The sequence below is a fragment of the Channa argus genome, chromosome 11, assembly GCF_033026475.1.
Source record: "Channa argus isolate prfri chromosome 11, Channa argus male v1.0, whole genome shotgun sequence".
Classification (NCBI taxonomy): Eukaryota; Metazoa; Chordata; class Actinopteri; order Anabantiformes; family Channidae; genus Channa; species Channa argus.
In genome coordinates this window covers 27,538,954-27,552,506 of record NC_090207.1, presented here as the reverse complement: position 1 = coordinate 27,552,506, position 13,553 = coordinate 27,538,954, and the positions used below count along the sequence as shown (strand labels likewise).

The 13,553-nt window shown below is 39.3% G+C and overlaps 1 protein-coding gene across 3 annotated transcripts in view; it reads right to left on the bottom strand.

Annotated features, from left to right (window-relative positions):
* The window catches only part of whrnb (whirlin b), a 50,147-nt gene that overhangs the window by 17,890 nt on the left and 18,704 nt on the right, over window positions 1-13,553 (bottom strand). For all 3 annotated transcript variants that reach the window (XM_067520838.1, XM_067520840.1, XM_067520839.1), the window contains 5 exons: window positions 10,763-10,888; window positions 8,526-8,800; window positions 5,207-5,243; window positions 1,393-1,578; window positions 30-221 (listed from right to left, as the gene is read on the bottom strand). In XM_067520838.1, the coding sequence (XP_067376939.1) occupies window positions 30-221; window positions 1,393-1,578; window positions 5,207-5,243; window positions 8,526-8,800; window positions 10,763-10,888 (816 nt within the window). The remainder of the gene's footprint in view (window positions 1-29; window positions 222-1,392; window positions 1,579-5,206; window positions 5,244-8,525; window positions 8,801-10,762; window positions 10,889-13,553) is intronic.

The following is a 13,553-nucleotide window of genomic DNA, read 5'->3' as shown; positions in this document are numbered from 1 at the left end:
ACAGAAAGGTTTCCAGGTAAGGAATCTACCATAGCAGGGACCGTGTATCCTGCATCAAGCATCACAGGGATCATGGGGTTGATGTGGCCCTCTGTGTGCTGAACTCCCAGGCCTGCATGCCAGGCATGGTTGGCCTCCCTCTCATGGCGCAACACCAGCCTGTCATACAACTCCTGATCCTGTGGTGCCACCAGACCCCTCACCTCAGACAACATGGACAACTGCATGAAGGAGAAGAGAAAACAAATGTTATAAAAGCATATTTTATAAACAGGCAAAGCCATTTTAAATGTACAGCAAGGAGAATATTTGTGATTGCATCAGTTTGAATAAAATACTTTTGGAACTACTGTTATGAGTGAGGCATCTTCTATGGCAAAGCATCAAAATATAAAAACATTACAGCTAGTTTATTGTGTCGAGAATTACCTCCATTGACAATACATAGTAAATAGCATTTTGTAAAACGGTAGATCTTTTCTCAAATAAATCTGGAAGTCTTCATTAATTCATTGCAGATAAAAAGGAATTCAACACATGTTCAACACTAGACCAAACATACATACACCATACAGTAAGAAATTGCACTAAACCAGGTACATTGTACTTGAAGATTTTTCTGTTTTCTGTCCATCAACTTTAGCTTTAATTGCTTTACAAATGTACTGTAGAGCCACTTTCAGACATGCACTGAAAATCAGACATTATCCAGACTTTATCTCTGGTGTATGTGGTGAATGTGAATGTATGTGTGAACACAAACGCCCAAGTCTGTTGGACCTGAAGTCACTTGGATTTTATCCAGCCAGCTCTCTAGTGCAAAGTCCGGATTATCTCCAAGCGAGCTCATTTATGAATAGAGAAAGTAACACTCTGGAGAATTCACCATGAGTGAGTAGATGTGTCGATGATGTCTATTTACTGCGACTGCCATGAAACTGGGCAAATGAAAGTGAAGAAAGAGAAGAACTTATTCATTCATACAAACAACAATGTCGAACTGGAAGGGCAACAAAATTTGTGAACTTCTGTTGGTAAGGACAGGCCTGGAAATCGCCAAACAAATACAAGGAACAGCACGAGATTCTGTGGTAAACAACCTTAGTACAAAGCAAAACACTGTCACTTTTGCAGCTTTGTTTTTGCCTCATGTCTTGCCCCTGCTCGAAGTGCCCAAGCACCATCCTTTATCCAATTTCACTGAAGAGTATTCATAAGTTCTACACGTCTAAAAGGAAAAGTTCTGACAATGCCAGGATCTGATCCTCCTGACATCCTCTAGAGTTCATGTCTGAAACAGGCATGATCTTGTGGTATCTCACAAGATCAAAACATTTGTCTTTTTAAGCCCATGTACAAGAATTCATCTGTTGTTGCAGCTGTTTGCTGTACCTTTGCATCTGTGTTGAAGAGCTCAAACAGAGCCATGGCCAGCGGCTCCACTCCTATGTGTCTGTCTTGGTACTCCTGCAGGTAGTAGGTCATGGTCTGTCTCTCTGACTCTGTAAGCAGCATGTAGGCCTGCTGCTCCAGAGACATCTGAGCACCTGGTGGACTTGGACCCTTGTATATTGTTGACTGGATAGATTGTTTGTTGCACGAGGAAAGAAAAAAATAAATTAGCTTTCCCTTATTGTATTTATTTAACTCCTAATTATATATTTAATTTTTTTTTTTCTGTTATGTAAAGATTTGCAATATTTCTTCTTAAGAGTGTGGCTATAATTTTGCTGCTATGAGCTGGTGAACATCCACTTGTCAGTCAGTTTGTAGTTTGTATCTTTCACCCAGCCAGAGCTACCGCTCACCCTCACCCATTGTTGCCTGAGAGAGTGTATACTTTTTGAATTAACCACTGATGCAATTCTAGGGAACTACCAAAAAGTGGTGCTTTTTTTTTAGTTTAAACATAAACTGACCTGTGGTTGTAAGTTTATTGTCAAAACAGTCTTTTGTTGTAGTCATTGTTTGGGCAAGATTACCATAATTCAGAATCAAAATCTCTCTTTTATTTTATATTTTATTTAAATTATTATATTTTATTGTGTTGTAACGTAAAATATCCAACAGAGAGAGAAATTTCAGATGTATTTTTTAATCAGTTTATGTTCCTTCGAGTAACTAGCACAGATGAGTAGAACCAGGCCATTGGCACTTTCTACTATCTGCCTTGGGGATGCTGAGAGGTATATACTGAAAAATGTTTAAAGCATCCACACTGGAGCAGTTCCCCCACATGCAAGCAAAGAATCTTAAATCAGTTTAAAATCTGACAGGGATCTGTAGAGTTAAGCTGATTTTCTTAATGCAGTGGCTCAAATAAGGTGTGGAACTATTTTCCGTCATTATACATACATATACATATAAATACTGTACTAAAGGCCATTGGACTGGCATCCACGCTGATACACACACATACACTCACTGGACACAGAGTTATTCTAACCCTGACGTCATTCATTTCAAATAGGGTGGCCAAAACATTAGAACCACCTCTTCTTATTATGCTCTCAAGTACGACTCCACTACCTACTATGACCTCAATAATAAACAGAGTAGGATTATCACCTTTCTTACAGTTTCAACTTAAAAGTGAAAAATGTAAACATTGTAAATGTGAGAGCTGCTGTATTGGACTGCATTAGATTGTACAGGTGTACCTAATAAAGTGGCAAGTGAGTGTACAGACATGGTCACACTACAACTTAAATAAGTAGCTCTGGTAATTGAATTAATATTACATACTCTGACTATAAGAAACCAGGTTTCTGGAAATCTGTGTGTACATGCAGAAACAGAGCAATCTAATTTTTCCTCCACCCTTGAAGAATTTCTAAGTCTGGCTCAGAAGTTGTAACTGTATATTGACAGAAAGCACTGCTTACTTACTTTTTAATTATATGTACTTAAAAGAGGGGAGAGAGACACAGGTGATGTACAGTAAAAACTAAATTAAAAACTCCAGTATGGAAAGTTGAGAAGGGGCTAAGAGCTGATCCATGATGTAGACCCACCTCCACCTTGAACTCCTCTGTAACACCTACTCATACATACTCATACATGTCTTCCTCCACTCTAACCACTCCCGACTTTCTCTATACTTCTCTATCAGCATCCTCAAGGCAAATACTGTATCTGTTGCACTCTTTCTGGGCATGAACTGATATTGCTGCTCACAAAGGCTCGGATGACTGTGGTGGAGGAGGTAGAGCAGTTGTCCAATCCCCAATTGCTCATTTGATCCTTCTCCAGTCACATGTTGAAGTCTCCTTGAGCAAGACATTGAACCCCAACTTAGTTGCTCTGGTGAGCATTAGCCAGCTGCATATCAGCTCCCCCATGGGTTTGAGTGCGAATGGCTGAATGAGAAGCAGTGTAAAGCACTTTGAATAACAATAGGAAGAAAAGGGCTATGTAAGTGCAGACACTTTATCTCTGCCCTAAGCCTTGCTTCCAATACTCTTTTCCCACAACTTAATTTTTTTAGCTCATCATCTTTATTCCTCTGTAGTGGCCACAGCTCTGCACATCTCCCATGTTCTTTAAAATCGGCACCAGTACAATTCTTCTCTATTCCTCGGGCATCCTCTCACTCTCCAAGATCTTGTTAAACAAACTAGTCAGAAAACTCTACTCCCCCCTATACTAGATAACTTCCATATCTCCGCAGGTATGTCATCAGGACCAACTGACATGTAACTATTCGTCCTCTTCAATGGCCTCATCATTTCACTCTTACTAATCTTTGTTACTTCCTGCTCCAAACCAGTCACCTCTTTGCTCTCTTTTATTTTCCTCATTCAGCAGAATAATGTCATCAGTGTGGAGAGGGCTCAAAACCATCACTGACCACAAGGAGCCTAGCTCCCAGGCTGAGAGCGACCAAAAGTGGGTGAATACCCACTTTATATATCTTTGAATAATTGAGATTTATTGTTAGTTTTTGGTTGAGCTTGGGATGCCAACCTGTTATCGCCACGTGGCTGCATACACATCTGATGTACGAAAAAGCATCAGCTTTGACAGCATCTGGTGAAATGTTTTCTCATCACAAGTTGGTGAATTTAATAGACAGAGGCAAATGTGTGTTTACTACCACATGTGAATGTCACAGGTTTCTTGAATATCCACATATTACATTGTGTGTGTGTAAAGTGAAAGTGAAGAATCCAGCAGATTTTATTCCCTTGCCATCCCAGGGTGAGCCACTTGACTGTTGCGATGCTGTTGCTCTTGAGAATCCATTGTTTTTGGATGGTGCATGTTATAGAGAAAAGGGAAAAAGCAGGGTTTGTCATAGTGAAAGTAAATGAGGGAAAGATGGAAATAGTGTATGAGGAAATGTGTCTCCAACCATGTCCTGTGCAGTTGGCAGAACTGAAAGCTTTGACTGTGAACTCGCTGACGGGAAGCGACCCAGTGTTTATACAGATTCAGCTTTCGCTCATGGAGTGTGTCACCTGTTTGGTACGGCCTGCAAAGGAAAAGGTTTTAAGAAAGCTGATGGATGTCCTGTGATGCATGGGGAACAGACCAAAAAATTGTTGTTGGCAATGATCAAACCAAAAGCGCATTAAATGTGAGGCACACCAAAAAGGGGATTCTGTGGTTACACAAGGAAATCCGGCTGCTAATAAAGCAGCAAAGAGTGCCACTTCGGCAGGAGAGAAAGCTGCTAGAGCTGTGCAGTTGAAAAGTTCACTAACGTGGTCACACACACTCACAGACCAATGGGGTGGCTGCTATGCAGCAGGCCAACGCTCACTAGTAGCAACTAAGTTGGGGTTCAGTGTCTTGCTCAAGGACCCTTCGTCACATGACCAAAGGAGCTGGGGATCGAACCAAAAACCGTGAGATTGGTAGATGACCACTCTACTTCCTGCTACCCTATGTAGTATGTCATTTTTAATAATATGGGTCTGAAAGAGCCTGAAAAAGCATTTTTATTATCTATTTAGTATCTATATGTCTACACTGTCTAGTTGTCTACTCGTTTTGGGTGGGTAAAAGCAGAGATGACTAGGATGAATAGGACAACAACTGAAGTTTCAAGTTTTTAAATACTAAACTTAAAGTCAATCTGCGTGTCTATTTTTGTTTTGTTGGACTTGAGCCCTGTGTGGTTAAATTTTTTGACTTTAGTCACAATCATACTTGCTATATAAATTCGTCTATATGTATACAGAAAGCAGTATAATGTTCTTACCTTTCCCAATACATGTGTAGCTGTGGCTGAGGAAGGTCTGAAACAAACAATTAAAAAATTCATAGCATATTTAAGTAGCAGTGTAACACAGAAATGAAGACAATACAAGACCACGTCAGTGCATAAAACAAAGTTGAACTTATATCATAATTTCCTTCAAAAAAATAACAATCATTGTAGTACAGGGTAGAAAAAAGGGTTTGCCTGTGTTGTTTCTGACTTGTGGCTTTATACAGAGAGGGTCAAAAGCTAAAATGGATCTCTGCATAAAGGCTGGAATGTTAGACCAGATGGACTGCACTTTGTTTACACTTTGTTTAGTAGCTGCCTTGCATGGAGGTCGGACAGAATGTTCACTTGAGTACCAATGTTTTTTCTTCTAACATTAATAATCGCATTTATTAACTTTGTTGCTATTTAACTATGGTAAATGGCCACTTATATAGGGCTTTTATCTAAAGCGCTTTACAATGTTGATTCCCATTCACCCATTCACACACACACACTGATGGCTGCCATGCAAGGTGCTCACCTGACCCACCGGGAGCAACTTGGGGTTCAGTGTTTTGCCCAACGACATTTTGACATGTAGCCAAGAGGGGGAAGACTGCCTTACCACCTGAGCTACAGCCAGCCCAACAATAAAAGAGCCAAACCAACAGATATCTAGCTATCTGATCAAATTCAAGTACAGAAAAGGTCATTATATTGGGTTGGCAGGATCACTAACTTCACTTCCTCCTTCAGACTTTTATTTTGCAGTCACTTCCTTTTCCTGGTCCTTTCACATTCACTCCACTTCAGTTATCACCTGTACTCAGTTTCACCTGCTCTTACTCTTCTGATTATATACCTACTCAGTTCCCTACCTCTTATCCAATCTCCGCTCTTCTCCCTACTTACTCTAGTAAGTTACTCCATATACCACAAGTCATTGTTGAGTTAATCATCTAATGTTCTCTCTCATAGACTGGAGTCCATCACCACCTAGCGAGTCAGAGGGCTTACTACATCTCCATCCTGCTTTGTCAACTATCTTCTTTTTCAATAAACTTACTTAACTGAGGTGTTGTGTCTAGCGCCTTATTGGGTCCAGTCTCAAAACGAGCCCCTTACATGCGTGACTTTAACATTTTCAGATGTTAACATACTAAATATGGCATGTTGATAACTGCCCCAAAACCAAATTTAATTCAGTATTAGACACTTGTTTAATTATACAAAAATCCACTCAATGTTTCAGTCACACCCTAGACCTTGTCCTGACACATTTTCTATTTCAATGCCATAAGTTCTCTTTTATCTGACCATTTTCAATAACAATTGAGTTTATTGTAATATACACTACAGTAGCTGTTTATCTAAAGATATTGTTAACACATTTTAGGAAATGATCTTATTTACAGTTTTAAAATTCACAAATGTCCAGCCTAAAGCAGGCATCACAAAAGTTAGACAGGAAGTGGCTTTTTACAAATTTGGAAGGATCCTACTTTGCCTGGAAGGATAGTTTAATTCCTGGTTTATTTTCAACACCAGGCTGACAAAGAGCCATAGCTCTTTAGAGCCATGGCTTAGTATTTATCTAACTCAACAGCAATGACTTCATGAGTCACCACACTCTCCTCACAATTGTAGTAGATAGATTTTCATGTACATCAACTCTTTATTCATCAAAAGACCCCAATTCTACTTAGACTACTTCTTCACCGTAGATCCCTCTAAGCTTTTTCTTTTCCTTTTGGCTTTTCCCTTTCAGGTGTCACCAAACCAAATCATCGGCTTCCATCTAACCGTATCCTCTGCATGCTCTTCTCTCACACCAACTAACATCATGTCCTCTCTCGCTGCATCCATGCGAAACATAGATCCTTCAAAACTAACTTCAAGAATTTCTTCATCTAAACCATCATGTCTCTTAGACTCCATGCTTACTAGAGTACTCAAAGATGTTTTACCCTTTAGTAGATATGTCCATATTAGACAAACAATGTGGGGCTCAAGATAAGGCAAAAGAAAATTAGTATGGAACATGGGGAATGCTGCTAAGTAGAGTTCCACTGATAATCTGACAATCTGACAAAGAGACTTCAAATACTGCGGCTTGATCACCTAAGGCTTTACAGTCAGACATGGTCATGGCTAATAGAAAAGGTGGGAGAGAAATATGCTGTCCAACCATACTGTTACTTTAGATGGCATAACTCTGGCCTCCAGTACTACTGCAAAGGAACCTTGGAGTTATTTTTGACCAGGATTTGTCCTTTACCTCACACATAAAACAAATCACTAGAACAGCCTCCTTCCAACTACGGAACATTGCCAAAATTAGGAGCATTGTGTCTCAAAGTGATGCTGAAAAACTAGTCCTTGCATTTGTTACTTCTAGGTTGGAATACTGTAATTCCCTACTTTTGGGATGCCCCAGTAACTCCCTAAAGAGCCTGCATTTAATCCAAAATGCTGCAGCAAGAGTCCTGACTGCAATTAGCAAGAGATATCATATTTCACCTTCAATAGCTTCTCTCCCTTGGTTTTCCATTAAATCTAGAATAAAATTTAAAACTCTGCTTCTTACATATAAAGCTCTGAAAGGTCAGGCTCCATCATATCTAAAAGACCTCATAGTAACATATCATCCCAGTAGACCACTTTGATCTCAAAATGCAGGCCTACTTGTGGTTCCCAGAATTTCCAAAGGTAGAATGGGAGGCAGAACCTTTAGCTATCAAGCTCCTCTCCTGTGGAACCAGCTCATTATTAGGATTTGGGAAGCAGACATCCTCTCTACTTTTACGTCTAGGCTTTAAACATTCCTCTTTGATAGAGCTTATAGTTAGTTATAGTATAACTTTTTAAACTGTTTTCTCCCGTAGTTGTCTTTGTCCTTCTCTGTCTCCCTCTCTCTGTCCCTTTCTGCAAGTGTCCCTTGCTTTGGAGCTGTGTGTTTTCCAGTTCGCAGCTACTGGTCTACCAACCTGCCCAATGGTCAAGGCAGATAGCCGCCCACCCTGAGCCTGACTCTGCTGGAGTTTTCTTCTGTTAAAGGGGGTTTTTCCTCTTCACTGTTTCCTAGGGCTTGCTGAAGGGGAAATTGTTGGTTTTTCTCCATACATTTTTAGAGTCTTGACTTTACTCGGTAAAGTGCCTTAAGGTTACTTTGTTGTGAATTGGCGCTATATAAATAAAGTTGAATTGAATTGAATTGAATTGAATTGAAAGTAAACAAGAGAGAGGGTGCATCCCAAGTCTCTTATAAAATTTGGAATGTACACTGCCAGTGTAATGTTGTAATGTAATGTTTGTGTAATGCACTTACCTTGTACTGCAAGTTGTGGCACTGACACTGACATGGATACTGGCAGTGACAGTGGGGTTGATGACAGAACTTGGGTTAGTTTTACCGATGGTTTCAGTTATGCCCTGACTGTAGATCCATTTGGTCTCATCCACCACTGTGCGTCCATGAGGCAGACGACCCACATCCCTTACTTTAATCAGTAGGTGTTGACTTGTTTTAAGGATTTGAACTGCCTCATTGTGAGAAATGTTAGAAAAGCTCTGACCATTGACTTCCAGGATCTGGTCACCAACCTGGAAAAGTTTTAATGGCCATATTATACTTACATACATACTGTACTAGAAAACATATGTTCTTATTGCTCAGCCCAACTAGATAGTGACACAGAACTCTGAGGCAAAATGAAAGCTCGTTTTATCTGAGTTACAAACTTGTCTGTAGTTTGGAGGTGTTTTGACTAAAACAAAAATAAAGCTGACTGCAACCTCTGCTCTGATAAAGTCTTAAGATCCAGGTGCTAACAGTCATTCACATAACAGACAGGTCCGTGTGTAGCCTTCTCCTTATTATTTTAATGAAATCCTAAAACTGGTTTCCCTCACTAATGTTTCTCTGTGATATCAAAAATGGTACTGATTAAAAATATTTTTTTACATATCATTGAAGATTCTTAGTCATCCAGGTTTGGTTATACGAAGGTTTAATCATGTCAACTGGGCTGCTTTTCCTTGGTTAGAAATGTTTCGCTACTTATCCAAGCAGCTTCTTCAGTCTAAATCTTCACTTCACTGGACTGCATAGACTATGTTGCTCTTTTGGTGTTTAGGTTTTTGGTCTTTCGGGTGGACTTTGTCTCAGAGATTTGGTAGGTTTGAAGTAAACTGATATGTGTTGTTTTCTGAAGATCCTCTTTTCTGACACTCCAGCCATGTAAGCAATCACCAGGTTTGTCTTTTGACTCTGAGTCTCTGCTCTGTTCGTTATTCTTCAGTGGTATCTGGAGGACATCTTGTTTAAGGCTGACATCTTGTTTAAGTCCATTGCAGTGAAGAGTGCTCAGAGCTCTACACTGAGAAACCAAATATCCTCTACACAAGAAGATGGCCCAACACAGGAGAAGAAAGACTTGATGACCAGAATTAGCATTGTACCTACATCTGAAGGACAAAGGACACTCTTTTGAGGATGACAATGTACACATGTTGGACAGAGAAGACAGATAGTATGAAAGAGAAGTACATGAAGCCATTTATCTTCACATGTAGAATCCTTCTCTCAACAGAGGAGGAGGCCTCAGGCACAAGCTATCTCGCATTTTTCATGCTGCCCTTTCATGCCCCCAGGAAGATCAAGACCACTTCAAACATCCACCAAGAGGGCCACACCTAACAAAACCCTTCTTAGGGTTTTAGGGAGTTAGGATTGTACGCGTTATTTCTTGATGACTCCATCCTGTTCCCACCTCCCACCTTAACGACCCTATTCAGGCCAGGGTGGAACAAAGGTCTACTCTGGAGGATATAACAGGGTTCCCCAGCCACTATAATCAGACTTAAGAAGCTACTTGGATAAGTAGCAAAACATTTCTAACCAAGGAAAAGAAGTCCAGTTGACATGATTCAATCTTTGGATAATATTTTTATACTGAAAATAAAAATTCCAGTATGGTGACATCCCTATGTATTCCTTATGTTGAGCATAAAAAAGGCAAAAGCTCTCTGGGGCACCATACAGAAGGTGGAAGAAAGAGTAGGAGAGAATAAAAGGTCTGCTTCATAAACTTCTACAAGACAAAAATAAGCAAAAGATTGAGTAATCATAAATAGGTGCAATAGAAAGTGTACATTAATATATTGTACAATTTTTGTAGTGATCAAACTAGCTGTTAGTACTTCACTGAGCTGAGCACCCTCCTCAATTTCTCCATCTAATGAGTGAGTTATTTGTTTATAGCGGCTGGCTGGGGGTGCTAGTCCATGACCCTATCAAGTGTGTTTTGAAGAGGACATGGAAGCTTGTTCTTGGTTTTCCACATTAATAACAAACTCAAATTTAGAAATCCTTATGCCAGATATCATAAGCTGTGTATCAATAATATAAGGATATTTGCACACTTTTTTTTGCACACAATTAGGATCAATCCTTTTAATGACCTCTATAAAGAAAATGCCTTAATGACTTTAATTACTGTACATAAGCAGAACAATAACATACATACAGTAGCAGTGCTATGAAGACAGGGTAAGGTTCTTTACCTTTAGTGCTACTGCATCTGCAGCAGATCCAGGGTCAACTCCAGTGATGTAGATTCCCAATCCATACTCAGCACCGCCTCTGATCATTAGCCCCAATGAGCGACCATCATCCATATTTAGGTGTACCTGTAGGGCAGACATGAGATTCAGATCATTCAGTTTCATCAATAATCTAAATTATGCAGTGTAAAACAATATAAAACTGGGGGTCACCGGTTCAATCCCTACATTCAGCAAGAAAAAATAGTAGAACTGTTTTCCGCATAAATTGCAACCTGGACCTGGAACATGTTAAAGATTGTGGAGATGACAATGGATTTCAGGATTGGATTTGCATCTCCTCATCATATCATCAAGTTGTTTGTCAGCTGTGGAAACCTTCAAATTCTTGGAGTCCACCATCTCCCAAGCTTTGAGGTGGGAAAATAATATTTACTCTATGCTCAGAAAGGCTCAGCAGAGGATGCACTTCTTGGGTTCTCGTTCTCACCACTTATCTACAAAGCAAGAGTGCTACAGCCTGCAATAGACAACATCTTCCATCGTAACAGACTAGACAGAGTGACATAAGATGTCAGGTAAGATGTAATCTTATGCATCCTGCAAAACAAGAAATTCTCTACTTTACTTAGCTTGTGTTATTCACGACTCAGCCCTTATTCAGTTTCTGTCCAAGACCCATGCCTACATCTGAGAGCTACAAGAAAGGATTGTTGGGAATGTAGACTGCATTCTGGGGGATAATGGGGATAATGTTTCTTTAGTTGTTATAGGTTATTAAACTTTATTTGGTATATTATTTATTATTGCTTTTGCAAATTTAAAAAATTGGGTCATGTTAGTAAACTGTTTAACAGTAATGTTTACCCTTTGTGTTTCATATTTGATTGGCAAGCCAGTGTATATGTTGCCCCTTGTGTGTGTTACTCGGGTTAGCTATCTTTTGTCGACCTCTTTTAGGGCCCACATTTTGTTAGTAATTCAAATGTGTTTGTATATGTTTCATTTAGGCAAATAAAAGCCCTTTTTTTCTTTGAGACTTTATTCCTGTGTCCTGTTTCTACCTGCTCGGATCCTGACATTTGTTAGGAAACTGCAGGGAAGGGACTAATGGCCATGAACAAAGCCAGTATACTGCTTGAGGGGATCAGGCCATTTGCCCCAAATTGCCCACACACAGCAAGAAGAACTGATAATTTTTCCATGCCCTTCAGCAATGTTACTAGCATATATAGGCTCTATATGCTGCAAAGTGGTACTCCTAGTTGTCATTCCCAGTCTTCCCTGCTCTCCCAAGTAAATTAAGATCCTCCATGTAGTTCAAGTGAACATGGAGACTATGGAAAAACCCTCCTCCAGGCAGTACAGGGAAAATGATGGTCATGGATGGGGCTGTCTCCTGAATACAGCACATTCTCTCAAGATCAGTGGACATGTCCCTGCAGTTTCCACACACACACCATAGGACTAAGTGATCCTCAGCATAATCTGAGAACCCATGATGATTTTGATGCATCAACTGATAAAGATCAACCCAAATGAATCTTAATTACAACACTGTGTCAGAGAACTGTCACATTGATTTTGAAAAACAAATATTAAATTCAATTCTTTTCCTCATTCATGGTTACAGAGTTTATTGTAATTGTCTATTATAAAAACTCTTTTTATCCTCATTCACCACATTGAGTAGTATATGTAACACCGATTATATCCAATTACAGACAAAAAAGTAAGACAAAAAATAAGAGTAGCTACATATACAGATGTATTACTTTCTCCCACTTCTCTTCATGAATAAACCAATTAGGAAAGCTGGCACTGTATTGGTGACCTTTAACTCTGGAATTGGTAGTGGAGAGGAAGATGCTCCACTAACTATTAAACATCATGGAGAACAGCTTACATCGTCTCCAAATGCTGGAGATGAAACAGCAGAGCAGTTTCAGCAAGAGGCTTCTTCGGCTCTGCTGCGACAAAGAATGGTGCAGGATGTCATTGCTGCCAACAGCAAGTCTGTACAATGACTCTCTGAGGTGTCAGAAGACAGATCTTCTCCTCTACATCACAACATAACTAAAACAACTGTAACATGTCTCCAGTGTTTCTGTATATGCACATTAGTACAAACATTATACAGCATGCACTAAGGCACTTTCAATAGACAATACAAGAACATATCTCTGGCTTTTTCAGAAAAGGAACCTCACTAATTTGCACAATGTACATTATATTAATAGTATTATAATTTAATTTTATATTTAACTTTATTGATATCTTATTACTTTGTATATATACTGTATTATTATGTGTAACACGTACTGTAATGAACAAATTTTGCTTCTGGAATTAATAAAACATCGTTAAAGTAAAGTTAATAAAGTAAAGGTTTTTCAGTGTGAACTCTCACCATATAAATAAAGTTGAAATAAAAACATCAGGTCCAACCAAGTTTTGTTTGTTTTTCATTCAAATTCATACTTAGCCAAATAGTGTAGCCAATAGATTTAAGGATGGAGGGGGAGGATGGAGAGAATGGAGAAAACACTGGATTTATTAAAGAAAACCTGTGAGCTGACAGGTTGAACCTGTTAGTTTGCAGGTTTTCTTTAACCAACGAACTCAACATAAAGTTTAACTCAGAAATAAAGGGAGCTCTATTCTTTAACTAAAACCCAAACCTTTTCTCAATTTGGAGTAAACGGACCTGAGTTTTAACTGAACCCACTTCCTGAAATATCTCCCAGGAAGAAATGGGAGCCAAACCACCAAACCTCTACATCTACCAATT